The sequence below is a fragment of the Chiloscyllium punctatum genome, chromosome 20 (genome assembly GCF_047496795.1).
Source record: "Chiloscyllium punctatum isolate Juve2018m chromosome 20, sChiPun1.3, whole genome shotgun sequence".
NCBI lineage: Eukaryota > Metazoa > Chordata > Chondrichthyes > Orectolobiformes > Hemiscylliidae > Chiloscyllium > Chiloscyllium punctatum.
In genome coordinates, this window is record NC_092758.1 from 56594379 (window position 1) to 56612332 (window position 17954).

Genomic DNA, 17954 nt, shown 5'->3' on the forward strand with positions numbered 1-17954 from the left:
CAGGTTGATCTCAATACATGCAAATTCTGTTTTTTTTCTCCGTAGAAAAGTACATAATTGCTCATTGATGTTTTTTACGATATTTCCTTCAAGAGCTTTGCTTGATAACTTATTTCATGAATATCATGCTTTACGTAAAATACAATTTCTCTATTTTGATTATCAGTTTTTCAAACTATAAGCTGCTCACCACTCTGACTATAACCATGTTCCCTTCATGTTCTTGAAAATACCAGTTTGGTCACCTTAAGGTTTTCTCTCTATCTGCCTTCTGTTGCGTTGTGTGCAGACCATTTTATTTACCTATTTGCTCTTTCAACAAATAGAGGAACATTGGAAATTAGTGATTAGGCAACTTGTCAAGCTTTAGATACTTGAGACAGTCCTTTGAAACTTAAAATTCTGCTGTAAATTATCTTGAAGAACACACCCTTTTTTTGTCCATTATTGTAAAGTCAATTGATATTGAAGAAATTCTCAGCATTCAGACAAATCACTAAAGACATTTTGGTGGTGAATGTCCAAGAAGTTATCTGATTTATACACAAGAGCAATCACTGCATTTCAATATTAATCAATGTCATTTCAGGTATCAATCTTATTTGAGCAAGACTTAGAAAAAAACATGGTCAAACTATAAACCTCAGGGTTTTGCAATCCAAAATTTGTGAAATGTATTTTAAAATTAATTGAAGATCTAAGCTGCAATTTTTTATGCATGTGTTCAGTGTTCATTGAAGAACAAATACTGACCAGGATACTGAGGAGATCTGCCGTACTGTGTAATGAGGTCTTTCTAGTCCACCCGAGAGGGTACAAGGGACCTCAGATTAATATCTCATCCAAAATACCTCACTCCAATAGTGCTGTACTCCTTCAGTATTGCAGTGGAGTTACAGCCTAACTTCTATGCTAAAGTCACTGAACTGTAACTTAAACTCATAACCTTCTGATTCAGAAGTGGTTGTGCAACCATAAAATCATAGCTGATACTCATGACAGATTAAACAGATTCCACACTTGAGGCCACAAATGTTTCTTGTAAATAGTTTTTATAAATAGGCTCAATATCCTCCCATGAGGAAACAGAGAGACAGGACATCAATTTTAATGTAATCATAATAAGGGGGCCACCAACATTGCCAGACTTTGTGGAACTGAAGAGTTAATTTATTGAAAAACATTAAATCAGTTTGTACAATGAAAGTCCTGTTGATCAAGTTAATTAAATATTAAATGCTAAAACCAAATACACATGGGACAAACAAAAGGAATAAAGTGGGATATAGTTTGCCTTTTGGTGCTACCATAGACCTCACTTCTGGTTCGTGATAAAAACAAGTATGTTTTGAGGAGGTATAGAGGAGATGTTAACTGATACATTGTGGTCCTTCCCTGAGGTAAATGTCAAAGCACATTCATTACGATAGAGTAAAGAGCATCTCAGTCTTCATTCGGCCATTCTGTATTTGACCTTGGATTAGTGTCCATAAGATACAGAATCAAAACCCAATCAGCCCAAGTCTGTGCTGCCATAAATGACATGATAACTTCTGATAATCCTCAACTCTACTGTCATTTCCCCATAAGCCTTTATTCTCTTTCTGCTTAAAAGTCGATCTATGTCATCCTTGAATATACTTAATTACCCAGCCTCAACATTCCTCTGCCATATCGAATTCTGCAGATTCACTACCAGCTGGGAGAAGAAATCCCTACTCATCTTAAATGTGTGACACCTTATTATTAGAATATGCCCTTTGGCCTCAGACTCTCCCACAGGTGGAAATGACATTTCTGCATTAACCCTGTGAAATCCCTGAAGAATCTTACATGTTTTATAAGATTGCTTCTCATTCTTCCTTACTCCAATGAGTATGGGCCCAATCTACTTAATCACTCTTCATAAGACAATCCCTCCATACTTAATGTCAGCCTAGTGACAGCCTCCGATGCCAGTATATCTTTCCATAGATAAGAGAACCAAAACTGTTCCTGCTGTGATCTGATGAGTACCTTATATTTAACAAGACTTCCCTACATTTATAGAACATAGAAAATTACAGCGCAGTACAGGCCCTTCAGCCCTCGATGTTGCGCTGACCTGTCACACCAATCTGAAGCCCGTCTAACCTACACTATTCCATCTACATCCATATGCTTGTCCAATGACGACTTAAATGTACTTAAATTGGTGAATCTACTACCATTGCAGGCAAAGCATTCCATACCCTTACTACTCTCTTTGAAATAAAGACCAACATTGCATTTGCCTCCCCTATTATTTGCTAATCTTGGATGATAGTTTAGTGTGTTTCATTGGATGAGGACTCCCAAATCTCTCTGTTTCATAGCTGTTTGAAGTCTTTCTTCATTTAAAAAATAGTCAGCTCATCTATTTTTCCTGCCAAAGTGCAGAACCCCAAATTTTCCCACATTACATTCCATTTGCCAAGTTTTTGGCCACTCAAACTGTTTATATCCCACTGCAGACTCTGTGTCATTATCACCATTTACCTTCCACCTATTTTCAAAATAAACCTTTACTTCTGATACATTTATTATCAATAACAACAGATAAATTGAATGGGTGTATGTTTCATACCCTCAGTTTGTGTTACCAATGAGTAAATATAGTTTGAATTGCTTTAGGATCAAAATGAATTTCTGTTTACCCCTGCTATATGAAATGATGTTACAAATATGTAACAAAACAGGAAAATATACACTTATTATGTGCATTAGCACTGGAATTTATATCATGCCAATGTTTCTGTGCATGTTGCATACAGCAACAATAATGTTCACTGAAATGGAGTGTGCTTTGTGGGGTTAACAGGCTTTAATATTCCCCCTGCAGGTACGTCTCAGTCCAGTCCTGCAGATGTATCTCCTTCAGGTTCTCCAGGTGGTTCCCATTATGACAGTGACTCTGACATGGCATTCAGCGTTAATAGATCCTCATCTGCATCTGAATCATCACTTGGTAAGGAAATACATTCGACTGTTTGCATGAAAACACTAGGCCAAGTTTTCTAAAGCAAAAACAGAAATTGCTGGAGAAACCCAGCAGGTCTGGCAGCATCTGTGGGCAGAAAGCGGAATTAACATTTCATCTCCAGTGATTCTTCTTCATCTTTGTTTTATTTAAGCCAAGATTTCTATGTGATTGAGAAACAAGAGCTTTTGATGTAGCTGTTTGAATGAATTATGTGGCATTGAGAACAGAGAGCATGTATATTATTTCATACTCGGACAGGTTTCAATTTCAACCCTGACAGATGGAAGAAAATGTATTATGCACCGGTTCTAAGGTCCTACTCAAAATAACTTTGATTGGTCTCAATTTAGTTTCTAATAAGCACAGTTCCATAGCTCATTCCTGATGAAGGGCTTTTGCCTGAAATATCGATTTTCCTGCTCCTTGGATGCTGCATGACCTACTGTGCTTTTCCAGTGTCAGAGTGAAGCTGATGGCTACTTCACAGCAGTAACTGAGAATATAATACCTGGCTCAGAAGCAGGGGTTTATCATCTAAATTACATTGAGAAGTTCATGTCAGAAGTCTCACAACACCAGCTTATAGTTCAACAGGTTTATGGTGTAGGTTTGATATCAAACCTACAGCTCAGCGAGCAAACCTACACCCTAAACCTCAACCTGAGCTACAAACCTTCACAAACCTTGCATCAACAGGTTTATTTAAAATCACAAGCTTTCAGAGTGCCGTTTCTTCGTTAGGTGAAGTGACTTCCAACACTAGCGTCTCCACTTCATGAGAAGTTAATGTTTTTATCACTTAACAATTTTAAGTGGTGATCTATTAGAGATGTTCAGGATGATAATGTAACTAAGAGGTTATTTCCACTGGTTGGTGAATCAATAATGAGGGAACATAAACAAGGAAAAAAATTGTGTATTTGAAAAGGTAGATGGAATTACATGCCTGTTTTCCAGAGATGTTTTCCTGATATGTACAGGCTAGCATGATTCTCACTGCTGGCAGCAGGTAGCTGCATCCATGTGAGTCCTTCATCCTTCCACAAGAAACGTGTTAATGAGGCACCATGGACATGTACTGCTGTGAATGCAGAGCTGGACGTGCATCCAACATTCTAGATATGGTTTTTCTCATAGAAACTTTATAACAAACCCACATCAACATTCCTGCAGAAAAAAAGAGTGGTAAAATGGGAATAGGGTCACTGCGATCTTGACACCCAGCCCAAAACTTAAACACCATTTTTTAAAAAATGGGATAGTAATTTTGTATCCCCTCCAGCTGTGCTGGCCCCAATCTCTGGATGTCCCAAGACTGAAGCCACTCTTTAGCATTCCCTTTGACCTTGCACTGTGCACCTTTTGTCTTATAATCCCTCTTGACCTCTGCCCTATCACTGATTTTTTTCTCCTTTTCACACTTCCTCTTTCACTTGCTTAAAATCTATTGCCTCTCAAATGTTTCAATTTTGATGAAATGTCGTTAGCTAAGCACGTCACAACCTGTACATGTGTATGAAAAACTGGTAAGTACTAACAGAAGAGCAGTAACTTGTATTACTGTTCCATATTGATATTGAGAAGGATAGCCAACACTTGAAAATTGGAGACAAGAGGTCCCTGTCAAGCTGACTTCCAACTGTACTGTAATGTTCTTACTTCATTGGAAGGTTCATATTGACAAATGCTTCTGTTCTTATGATAATCAGAATGAGCCTCAACACAGGAGCATTTATACACCTGATATTTACTCACACCAAGCATATAACTCAGAACATCATTGCACATGATTGATGTATGTGCTATATAACTTTGAATCAGCACATACAATTCAGTTTCATCTCATAATTGGCTGCAGTTAACTTGTGGAGTGGGATATCTGACCCAAACTGAGGTTCACTCCTTTATTGCTTGCAAAAATTGATTTTAGCTAAAGCAGTATAAAAATGTTTTCAGGTCTTCCATTTATTGACCAAATGGGATTGATTCCTATGCATCTTATTATTTAATGGATATCATCCCCATTAAAGATATGAAAATATTACAAATTTTTACTCTTTATTTTGAAATGTAAACACAAAAGCTCTCAAGGTGGATACACTTTCACTTTTTGCATTTAAACAGTGGACAGTAGATGCTGTTGCTTTTACCTGTTCAACATGGACCTGAGTGAAAGAGCCTTTCGGATACCTTTAAATTGCACATTTTCTATTGTTTAAGGAATGATCAGCAACAAAAAGGAAGTAGAACATTCTGAGCAACTTGACTTTCTGCTTCAGAATTGACAAAGATACATTGAATTTCAATTGTTATGAGCTAGATGTGAAATAAATTCCTTTGACCTTTCATGATACTGTGATGGCTCTCATGAACCCCCCTCCCCCCACCTTCTGGCAAAGCTCAGCATCACAAATGCTAGTCTTCAGCCAATTCAATGCACTGCATGTAATATGAAGAAACAACCAGAGGCATTGGGTATTACAAAGACTATGAGCCTGACAACATTTCAGCAACAGTCCTGAAGACTTAAATTTCAGAAATTGCTGCACGCTTAGCTAAGGTTCCATACAGTGTGAAAGCAGGCCCTTTGGCCCAACAAGTCCACACCGACCTTCCAAAGAGTAACCCATCCAGTCCCATGTCCCTCTAACACTATGGGCAATTTAGCATGACCAATTCACCTAACCTGCACATGTGGGAGGAAACCGGAGCACCCAGAGGGGTGCTCACGCAGACACTGGGAGAATGTGTAAACTCCACACAGACAGTCGCCCGAGGCTGGAATTGAACCTGGGACCCTAGTGCTATGAGGCAGCAGTGCTAACCACTGAGCCACCGTGCCAGTGGTTCCAGTATAGCTACAACACTGGCTTTACCCAACAATGTGGAAAATTGCCCAATGATACACTATGTACAAAAGGTTGGACAAACCCAATGCAAATAAGTATTGCCCCAATAGCCTACTCCAGATCATCTGGAAAATAATAGAAAGTGTCATCAACAGTGTTATCAGGCAGCACATGCTTAACAATAATCTGCTCATTGAAGCTCACTTTTGGGATATACCAGAGCCACTGACCTATGACTGCCTTAGTTCAACCATGGACAAAAGAACTGAAATCCAGCAGTAAGGTGAGTGTGACTGCTTTTGCCATCAAGGCCACATATGACAGAGTCTGGTTTCAAGAAGCCTTAGGAAAACTGGAGTCAGTAGGAATTGTTTGACATCATGAGTGGCCCAGTTGATTGACACCACATCCACACTTTCAAACTCTGCATCACCAACACGCAGTTGCAGTCGTGTGTACCATCTACAAGGTATATTAAATTTACCAAGGCTCCTCAGACATCAGCTTCTAATCCCACAATCACGACCATTTAGAAGGACAAGAACAGCCACCACCTGCAGTTCGCGTCCAAACTACTCCATCATCCTGACTTGGAAATGTATTGCCTCTCCTTCAGTGCCATTCAGTCAAAATCCTAGACCCCGCTACCTAACAAGCATTGTGCGCCTACCTATACTAAATGCATGGCAGTCAGCCATGTGACGAAAGCCACATTTGTGGCCTTGTTTTAAGATGGTAAGAAGCTGTTGTGGAGGCAGATTCACAATCTGAAAGCCATTGAGCAGCTGCAGTCAACTCGAACTGCCTCGGTAATGAAGAGCTACACCATGAACTCAAGAGTAGGATTTGCCCAAACTGTTTCAACCTCAACTTCTCCTGTGGAAAATATCTCCCTGACAATTCAACTACAAAACGTCTCACAGCTTACGGAGAATTTCCTGCTCTTCAAATCCTGCCCTCCAGCCAAACTATTAGCTCACCTAAAAAACACAGGCCTGTTATGAAAGAGACGCAAATAATCTTAAGGTGTAATTGTATTACTTTTTTCCTTTGTGTGTATGTAAGCTGTTTGTGTGGTTGTGTGTTTGACAGTCAATAGAGTGAAACATTGCATTTTTAAACATCTAAGGAAATTGTCGGATAATAATAACCTTCATTATTTTTTAAACTGATAGAAATGCCTTCTTTAATTTGTTTAAATTGGGATAAATCACTCTGAGGTGAAGAAAGTGTAGATCCTTATACAAAACACTTTGATAATGGACAATAAAGAAACAAGGTCTGTCCATGACACTTACTTAGTCACCCAATTTCAGAATCTAAACAACAAATTGGTAGTACAATACTTGTTACATTCTACTACATCTCTTTTTATATGCCTAATAAGCACATTGCAAAACATTCAGCCAACAAAATCTGATGTTTCTGAACAACGACCTGTATGTTTGTTCTGGTAAAACCATAACCTAAATTGTAAATATATCTTACACATGTCTGTTTGCTGTAAATGTACTATAACAAAAGTAGATAAAGTGCAGGTTAGCAGAAAAGGAACCACAAGTCATAGGATATCTCCCATTTGTAACTGAAAATACTTATAAAGCAGCTGTTGAGTTTCACAACATTTACTATCAGCAATTGACATTGCCAACAAAATTAAAATGGAGTAGTAGCATGATTCTTCTGTCATGATTAAACAAAGAAAGGAAACCTATATTTGTACTACGAGAGAATCCTGCTGAATGTTACTGTGTCATGTAAAAGGGTCATTGGTGATTCGTTATTTGGACAGAAATAGACACTCAGGCCAAAGGACAAACTCGATGTCATGGGAATTTTATAACAGATTATAATTACGCCAAAGCGAATTTCCTGAATGATAGCAGGTTAAAAGGAGTTCATTCAATGATGAAAGGAGATGCATGAGCGCCATCTGTAGGACAGTCTGCAATGAGTTTTCTTTGTTGTAATCTCAACCTTTATGCCTAGTTATTTTAAGATTTCTCTCTTTTACTGAATTAAGACATACATATTGTATAATTAGGAGGGGCATGGATAGGATAAATAGACAAAGTCTTTTCCCTGGGATGGGGGATTCCAGAACAGAGGGCATAGTTTTAGGGTGAGAGGGGAAAGTTATAAAAGACACCTAAGGGGCAACTTTTTAACGCAGAGGATGGTACGTATATGGAATGAGCTGCCAGAAGAAGTGGTGGATGCTAGTACAGTTGCAACATTTAAAAGGCATTTGGATGGATATATGAATAGGAAGGGTTTAGAGGAATATGGGCTGGGTGCTGGTAGTTGGGACTAGGTTGGGTTGGGATATCTGGATAGCATGGACGGGTTGGACCGAAGGATCTGTTTCTGTGCTGTACATCTCTATGACTCTATTATTAGAAGATTGTAATCCCGAATGTGATTTGCAGTATTTTGCATCTCCCTTTTGAAGAATATCAATATTCACTTCATGGTTCACTGTACTTCCAAGCTGTTTTCATCCGCAAATTTTGAAATTGTGCCCCGCGTACACACACACACACACACACACACACACACACACATATATCTTGGCAATTAATATACATATATATAAGGAAAATGTTTTGGACATGGTACAGACGCTTGCTGGGGGATAGCAGTGTGGTCTATAGCTTCCTACAACAAAGAAATAATCATTTCAATTTTGTATCTTTTTATTCTAATAATTTTAATGTTGAAAGCCTTGTGTATGGCATTTTATCAAATATCAAATAATTAGCCTTTCGAATATGTCCTCTTTATCAATTTGTAGACCATCCATTATCTGAACCAAAACATCCACCAATATATTTCCCACTAGGTAAATATGAATGTAAAATACTCAGTCGGTAACTCAGCCATACCAACCGCTGCCATACAGGAGTCTCTTTTTTTGGTTGCCAAACAATCCCAATCTTTTCTTACTACACTTTTACAATTTACATCCTCAAAAGAAGATTACCTTATGTAGTAGCTACAGAACGTTTTAGGACAACTTTTAACAATCTCCTATACAAATTAAAATAAGCAGATGTTCAGCATGTTTCAGTTAACATCAGTTTTACATGGTGAGGTGGGATTGTTTTCCTTGGAAGGTGAAGACTTAGACAGACTTGATGGATATCTACAAAGTCATGAGAGGTCTGAAAACAGTTTTTAAAAAAAAATTCCTATCGGTGAAAAGATCAAAAATCAGAGAGAACAGATTTCAGGTAACTGACAACTGAAGCCATCGTGACATGAGAAAAATGTGATTGGGATCTGGAATACCAATGCTTGAGAGTTTAGAGGAGGCAAGTTAAAGCACGGTTCTGGATTAGTGGTGCTGGAAGAGCACAGCAGTTCAGGCAGCATCCAAGTAGCTTCATCAGGAACGATGAAGGGCTTTTGCCCGAAACGTCGATTTCAAAGCTACTTGGATGCTGCCTGAACTGCTGTGCTCTTCCAGCACCACTAATCCAGAATCTGGTTTCCAGCATCTGCAGACATTGTTTTTACCAAGTTAAAGCAAGGTGCCTAATAGGAAATTGAAATATTATCTGAAGTACAAAGTAAGAATGTACAGGGAAGTAAACCAGGGTAAATTGCTCCTTCAGAAAGCTAGCACAGAAATTATGCAGTGAATGGCCACTTCCTATGCTGTAACCATTCTGTGATAAGTTACAAATTATTCAGTCTGACCAATTTCTTTTTCAATCTTCTTAGTGCCTTCATTCCATTAACCCCGCTAACTGGATTCTGCTAGATGTTAGTTCACAATAATTAGTTACAAGCAACTAAAAGAATTATTTCATAGGGTGCTGTATTTTGACTTAAACAGGCAAGGTAGGTTCTTGCACTAACTGGCTTTTGTTGATTTCTTCCTTTAATTGTTAGTAGCCAATAGTGTACATTATCATTCATAATTATTTGCACCGTTCTCAGAGAAGGAATGATATATCGCAGCACAACACAGTGTTGTCAAAAAAATGTGCATGAGCTTTCTCAAAAGGGAACCATGCACAGCCCAGAAGCAAAAATGGAACGAGAGAATAACTAGGCAACCACAGATGAGGTGACAGTCACAAAATGTCTTAAGTCAGCTGCACATTTCAGAATTTAAAGACATTTAAACTCAACTGAATTAAAAATTTAACTCACATAATAGTCACATATACATGATTTTTTATATTAAGAAATTATACAGGTTTGAAATAGTGTGACCAACATGACAATTTGTTTGCACAATTTTAATTCACAATTGGAAATGTTATATATGCTACAGTTTATAAAATAGAAGACTTTCAAGTTCAATCCTAATGTCTATTTGTAATATCAATAAGAATGTAATTTCTTTTGTGTGTTAACCCTCTGCAAACTGCCTTTTTCATTGCATTGTACACCATGTACTAAGGCTACGTGCTATTCAATGTTATTTTGGTGTCTATTTTGGGATGTCAATTGATGTTTTTTCTGTTTCCCACAGTGACTGCACCCAGCTCTCCACTGAGCCCTCAGTTCTCCCCAAGTTTCTCTCCGCCTGAACCACCGAGTAGCAAAAATGGAGAATGTGCCGTCTGCTTCGACAGTGAAGTTGACACTGTTATTTACACCTGTGGACATATGTGTCTCTGCTACGACTGTGGTCTTAAGCTGAAGAAGCAGATCAATGCCTGCTGTCCCATCTGCAGGCGAGTTATAAAGGATGTCATTAAGATATACCGTCCATGAGATAATTGGCTCCTATAAGGACTGTTTCTCAATCCACACTGTTGTTTTTTTTTAAATGTAGAGTTTTTATGGATATGTAAAGCTTCTATTGCTCACTTTAATTTCAGTTATATGCACAAAGTGTCGCTGTATTCTTTGTCATTCACTTAGTTTCTCTATCTCTTTATTTGTCTTCCCCCTTTCTGTCCCTGTACCTGCTGTCTGCAGATACTCGCTGGCAGGAAGTTGGGATGGCTGCACACATTTCCACCTGTAGAAACAGAGCCACTTGATAACTAATCAGTGTATCTCAAGCGGAGAAATTTGGACACCATCTCATAGCCAGTCTGAATACAGGTTAATTATTCTAGCTAAAATTAAGCTGTTCAATTGAAGAGCAATATTCTTCTGATTTATTTTGCAATTCTGTCATTGCTCCAGGAAAAATACTAATCATCAAGAAAGACCAAATAATCTGAGAAAGAAAGATATTCTGTAAGGATGTCTCATGATCACATCTACCACAATATTCCTAATGACTAACTATAAGCAGTTATTTTCCACAGGCAGTTATCTATTGGTCTACAGGGATCAGTAATGAATTCTCTCCACATATTCTCCACAAAGATTGATATTATTGCATCTGCTTCATGCACAACAGCCTGCAAACTTATTTAGAGAGATCTCAATTGCCATATTCAATTAAGACATCATAGTTGCCTTTAAAGTACATATTAAATTTAATCTGGAGATAATGTACATATTTCTAACAGATTAATTCATGTCTAATTGCTGTTGTGTTGTGGATGCGACATGCATGCCAAAATTGATAGCTCACCAGTGGTGAAGTACCCCTAAATTGAGAGCTATTTTGTTTAAGTTTTCTAAAACATCAAGCAGTGACTTCGCAGAAGGAATTGGGGAGCTTGATGGCTTCAATATAATGACTGGAAGTTGTAGTATCCCTTTTGGGCGCAAATTCAAAAACAATAAAAAATAAATGCATAACAGTGACCACAAACAGGACCTTTTATTCAAAGAAATCTTGTTTTATTATTTGTTTAAAATTGGTCCTTTTCTTGTTGTATCTGCTGATCAGGTCATCTCACAGGTTTTTGGTTCATTAACAGCTGTTTCACTTGTACCCCTCTGTAAAAACAACAACAACTCGATGCCGTATCTGATTGAGATCTGCTTCCCTGTAATCCCATGGTTCAGGACATGGAGAGGCCATTCCATGAAGTGGAAGAAACAGAAATGATTCAGGGTGAGGAGAGGAAGCCCCAAGAGGCTCCATTAACCAAATTTTCAATTGATTCATAAGTTTCAGAATCTTGGCTAACATGCCAGCAAAGAGATAATGCAACTTTTAATATGGCTTTAATAAGTAGAAGTTTTATGCTGGATTTTTTTCTGTGGTGATTCAAAGCTACAGGTGCCTTACATAGGAAGGTGATGCACTTTTTTCTGATTCCCCGTGAACTTTGACTGCCACTATTATAGATTCACTGACTAATGGCAAAGTAGTTTTATAGGACTCACGTGACAACCACAAAAATATTTTCCTTTTGATAATGGAGTGAAAATGGTATCTAACACAAATATATTTAATATCTTGCCTAATTTGCTGACTTTGTACAAAAATAGTATCTAGTTTCGTTAGAGTATTGTTTCAATATTGAAGATGATGGCTCATACTACAAACGTCAACAGACACTTTGTATAAACTTTGCTCGCAATATATAGTGTAAACATTATAAATTCTTTTGCACTTAATTTAAATGTTTTTTGTTGTCCAAGGTTTGAGTTTCTGTGTGTGTGTGTGCTTGCACTGTGAATGAAAAGATGACAGAATCAGTTGCAAAAGAGGAAATGAGACGGAAATTTGAAATTAAAGGTTTGAGCGTACCTTTCACGAAGGCCTGACAGGATTGGCAATCAGAACTGACAGAACTCCTCTTTATATAGTTCATAACAGCATTTAATAGCACATTCTTTTAAGGAAATATGAACAAGTGTCCAATAGATCTTTGAATAATTTATCAAACTCAAATTAAGATTTAACTGTGTAATTTAGTTGTCTTTTATTCTTCATTTGCTTTTGTTTTCCAGTCAATTTATAATTCCTCGGTTCCATCCTAAAACCTTTTGTCCATCCATTACTACTTTCAACTTTGTAATTATCTTTTTGACATTTCAAGTTCAATATATCTTTCCATTATAGGCTCTTATTTATATGTGTCCATAGACTATTCAGGTTGTAGAACTACTGATTGTGCCTTTGACCTGTTAAAAATTTCCATGGACAGAATCTTGTGGAAGCAATGAGGTTTTCATCTGCTGGCTGAAGAATAGCTCCATCTCCTCTTTTTAGGAAGGCCGTCTATTCTGGCAGACCAAGGTCAGGCCTTTCCCTAAGATCAAAGACCATGGTGGTGGATGGTCTACTTTCCAAGAGCTGTTGGCCAATAGATTCTAGCAATCCTATTGAACTCCAATGGCACCAGAAAGATGGTGACTGCTGTTCAGTACAACAGCCACCTGAGGATTGTCCTTGGATCCCTGGGCAGAGGTGAGTGATGGCAAGAGATGGGCTTGCAAGGGATGGTTTGGGGTTAAGGGAGTCAGCATCAAATGCAAGAAGGTGGCTCCCTACTTCCTCATGTCACATCTCTCAATCAGCCATTGAGCAGCTTTAGATGGGGTGAATAATGGTGAGTCTACAGTCAAAGAAACATGCCTGTGTTTATTTATCATACTCCCAACACTACAATCCTATCCCCCACCCCCTCACACCACCAACACTAGCTGCTCAGTTCATACCAGCATGGTGCAGATAGATGACAATGGATTTAACTAGAGTGAACCTAAGAGGATAGAATGAAATTATTCATTGTTACCAAACCCATCATAGGAGAGGGCACAAAGTCCTGTCCCGTATTTTCATGATTTTAGCTTGTCACTCCTGGGAAATAAACAAAGGAGACTTTTCTTTAACGTAGGATGTTCACAGGTTACGAGTGTTCCCAGTAAGTGCCATGGAGAGGTCGTGGTGAACTGCCTTCTTGAACCATTGCGGTCCATCATGTGTTTGTATACAACCAGTTAGGAAGAGAGTTTCAGGTTTGTGATTGAATGACAGTAAAGGAACAGCAATACAGTTCCAAATCAGGAAAATATGTGATTTAGAGGGAATGTGCAACTGATGGTGACAACCTTGTTCTTTTAGGTGGTAGAGGTTACAGGTTTGGAAGATGCTGCCAAAGGGGTGATGAGTTAGATCAAATGATAGTTACTTTACCCAATGCATGGGAAAGTCTATAAAGAGTGTGAAGAAAGTTTCTGTCTAAGAGCATGTACCAAAGAGGTAGATAATGAGACATATCACTTTGGGGTATTGGCATTTTGAGGAAAACAGTAAAACCTTGCCCCAGTATTTTGGGTTTAGCAAAGAAACAGGGAATATTACAGTGAATCAGTACCATATGAAGAACGTGTTCATTGTTTTTCTCAGACATTAAAGAATTAAGGACTGAAAGTGTTTTTGTATAGCCCTATCATAATCTCAAGCTGTGAATCACTTGGGACATCCTAAGAAGCCTTTTGTTTGGAGTAATAGTTGTATTGTAGGAAACGTGTTAATTTTTGTAGTGCAAGGTTTTGCCATCAGTGAGATAAAACAAATGACCATGTCTTTGATGGTATTGGTTAAGGAATAAATATTGACGCAGGGGCCAGAAGAAAACCCTCGTTCTTCTTCCAATAGCGTCCTAGGATGTTTTTCACTCATCTGAGAGGAAAGACTTATTAGCTTAATAAGTCATCTGAAAAGCTGCACTTCAACATTACTGTACTGAAAGGATTGGTCTAGATTATAGACAGAATTTAACTCTGGTGGTGGTTGCACCCATTCACATAAATGTCAGGGATGAGACTCCCTGCACTTGCTGAGCTCATCTCATTGCTATTGAAAGTTCGTTCTTCACCAAAACCAGGTTCTGTCTCAGAGAGCTGCCAGCTAATTGGAGGGATGGCAGATTTCATGTTGCATTATTGGTGGACACAGCTGCAACAACAGAAGAATGAGAGGAAGGCCTTTAGTGTCAGAGGTAGGATGAGGCCCCAGTGAGAGGTTTGAGGAGACGTGTCATTGGAAAAGAGTGGTCGCACCTTAAGGTGTGCCCTCCACCTGTCACTGGATGTCCCTCAAAGGCAACTCCTCCGATCCACCCATCAGCCCCGCAACAAATGTTATCAGGTTTTACCTGGCAGCCTGCTGTGAGGCATTGTACAGGTAAAATCCCAGTGTTAGCAGGAGAACTCTTAGTGACCCATGGGCAAATTTATTGCTTGACTCTGCCTTGAGAAAATTGCAGTAGGTGTGACCATAAGATATAGGAGCAGAATTAGGCCTTTTGGCCCATTAAGCCTCTCTGCCATTTGATCATGATTGTTAATTTCTCAATCCCATTCACCAGCCTCCTCATTCCTTTACTCTGATACTGTGCAATCAGATCCTCGTCTCTCCTGTAATTAGAAACATCTTCTCCATATCCGTTTTATCCAGGTCTCTCAGTATTTTATGCGTTGCATTGACAACCGCCCCCCCACCCCCCGCCCAACCTTCTAAACTCCATCGAGTACAGACCCAGAATCTTCAACTGCTCCTCATATGCCCAGCCTTTCAGCCCCTGCACCATTTTTGTAACCCTCCTTTCGACCCTCTCCAAGAGCAGCACCTTCTTCCTTGTGCCCAACACTCTTTACAATGTTCCAGACCAGTCTGAGCAGAGTGTTATACAGCCTCAGCAGTATCTCTCTGCTTTTGTATTCCAGCCCTCTTGAAATAAACGCCAAACTTGCATTTGCCTTCCTGACTGCCAACTGAAACTGCATGTTAAACCAAGAGAATCCTGAACTAGGACTCCTTAGACCCTTCAGATTTCTGAAAGCCTTTCTCCGTTTAGAAATTAGTCTATACCTCTTTTCTTGAACCAGAGTGCATAACCTCTCACATTATATTCCATATGCCACTTCTTTGCCCACTCTTCTAGCTTGTGCAAGTCCTCCTGCAGCCTCCCTACTTCATCAACAATACATGACCCTCCTCCTATCTTTGTGTCATCAGCAAACTTAACAACAATGCTCTTCAGTTCCTTTGTCCAGATAGTTAATGTATAACATGAATAGTTGTGATACCCACATTGACCTCTGAGGAACTCCACTAGTCACTGACTGCTGTCCAGAAAAAGACCCCTTTATCCCCACTGTCTGCCTTCCGCTAGCCAGCCAATCGTGTATCCATACCATTAGGGTGGCACGGCAGCTCAGTGGTTAGCACTTCAACCTCACAGCACCAGGGACATGGGTTCAATTCCGCCCTCAGATGACTATGTGGAGTTTGCACATTCTAACATTTCTCCATGGGTTTCCTCTTGGTGCTCCAGTTTCCTCCTACAGTCCACAGATGTGCAGGTTAGGTGAATTGGCCAAGGGAAATGGAGGGTTACAGGGATAGGGTAGGTCCGGGTGCGACGCTCTTTAGAGAGACAGTGTGGACTCATTGGGCTGAATGGTCTTCTTCTATCACTGTAGGGTTTCTCTGTGAGTAGGGGCCAGGAATGATTTCCAAATTTGCAAGGATCTCTCAAATGGCATTCTGTCTACAGAGAGTAGTAAAATGCTAGCCTATGTGTTGAAGCCTTTTGCATTTAACATCTGCTTTCCTGTTGATTTCACCTGTAAAACCCCTTGTCCTTCACTGCAATTTATTTTCATAGTGAACTTATCGACTTGTGCTAGTTTACTGTTCCATGATTAACACCATCACTCAAAAGTAGTCTCATAGACTACAAGTCCAGTGAGTGCCAGGCTATCTGATCATGGAAAAAATACAACTATCTCAATCCCAATTTCTCTCCAAATCTTTACTTGTGTGTGTTCCAGAAAGCAATTAGATTTGGGCATCAGGTCTCCACTTCAGCTTCTTGCTCTGAATACTGAAATTAATCTGAGCATCGCTGCTGCTGCCCTGTCAGTACATATCAAGCATCATAGAGTCAGAGATGTACAGCATGGAAACGGACTCTTTGGTGTAACCAGTCCATGCCGACCAGATATCCCAATCCAATCTAGACCAACCTGCCAGCACCTGGCCCATATCCCTCCAAACCCTTCCTATTCATATACCCATCCAAATGCCTCTTAAATGTTGCAATTGTACCAGCCTCCACCATTTCCTCTGGCAGCTCATTCCATACCCATACCACCCTCTGTGTGAAAAAGTTGTCCCTTAGGTCTCTTTTATATCTTTTCCCTCACCCTAAACCTATGCCCTCTTGTTCTGGACTTCCTGACTTTACCTATTTATCCTATCCATGTCCCTCATAATTATGCAAACCTCTATAACGTCACCCCTCAGCCTCCAACGCTCCAAGGAAAACATCCCCAGCCTGTTCAGCCTCTCCCTATAGTTCAAATCCTCCAACCCTGGCAACATCCTTGTAAATCTTTTCTGAACCCTTTCAAGTTTCACAACATCTTACTGATAGGAAGGAGATCAGAATTGCACACAGTATTCCAACAGTGGTCTAACCAATGTCCTGTATAGCCGCAACATGACCTCCCAACTCCTGTACTCAATACTCTGACCAATAAAGGAAAGCATACCAAACACCTTCTTCACTATCCTATCTACCTGCGACTCCACTAATTGTCCTTGTTTGTAGAGCTTACTATTACTAGAAACCTTTTCCCCCTCAATCAATTAATATGTAGAAAATCTAAAATTTTAAATCCTCACTTTTTAATAAACCTGGTTTAAAAAATATTGAGTCAACCCTGGTCTGTAACTTTTTACTTGAAACTCTTCCTTGGGCTAACTGATGAACTAGACTTAATGTGATATGGTCAAAAATCGCATGTAATGAGGTAGTGCCTTTCTCTTGGTCAGTGGGGGGTGGGGGGGTTTGTGGGGGAGGGCAGCAAACAGGTCATCCCGAATTAATTATTGTTACATTAAGTGTTATCTTTGTCATGTTGGTCCACAAGTATGACACTCAACACCTTGCAACTGATTTTAGAAACAACCAAAGAGGATTTAACGTTGCCACCTTAGTCATGCTAACAGTGTTGGGCAATAGTTCCATACCACACCTCACTGGTATGTTAAGAATTAACTGATTAGTTTTACTTCAAGGGAAATATGCTTTCAGATCATGCTTGTTCATCTTTCCTCAGATTAATGTGTTCCTCTGAAAAAAAAAATCAGTGTTCCATGTTAAGTTCTGTAAAAGTGCTGCAGTGAAACCTTGCACAGGCTGACATCTAAAGATGACAGTTTTTCACTTTTGTATTTCTGCTGTCATCTGTTAACAAGGTGCATTTTATGTATG

The 17954-nt window shown here is 39.2% G+C and overlaps 1 protein-coding gene across 2 annotated transcripts in view; it reads left to right on the forward strand.

The window, feature by feature from the left end:
• neurl1b (neuralized E3 ubiquitin protein ligase 1B) overlaps positions 1 to 17509 on the forward strand; it is a 488639-nt gene extending 471130 nt beyond the window's left edge. For both annotated transcript variants that reach the window (XM_072590954.1, XM_072590955.1), the window contains exons 4-5: positions 2861 to 2986; positions 10337 to 17509. In XM_072590954.1, the coding sequence (XP_072447055.1) occupies positions 2861 to 2986; positions 10337 to 10581 (371 nt within the window). In that variant the 3' untranslated portion in view covers positions 10582 to 17509. The remainder of the gene's footprint in view (positions 1 to 2860; positions 2987 to 10336) is intronic.
• The last annotated feature ends 445 nt before the right edge of the window (positions 17510 to 17954 follow it).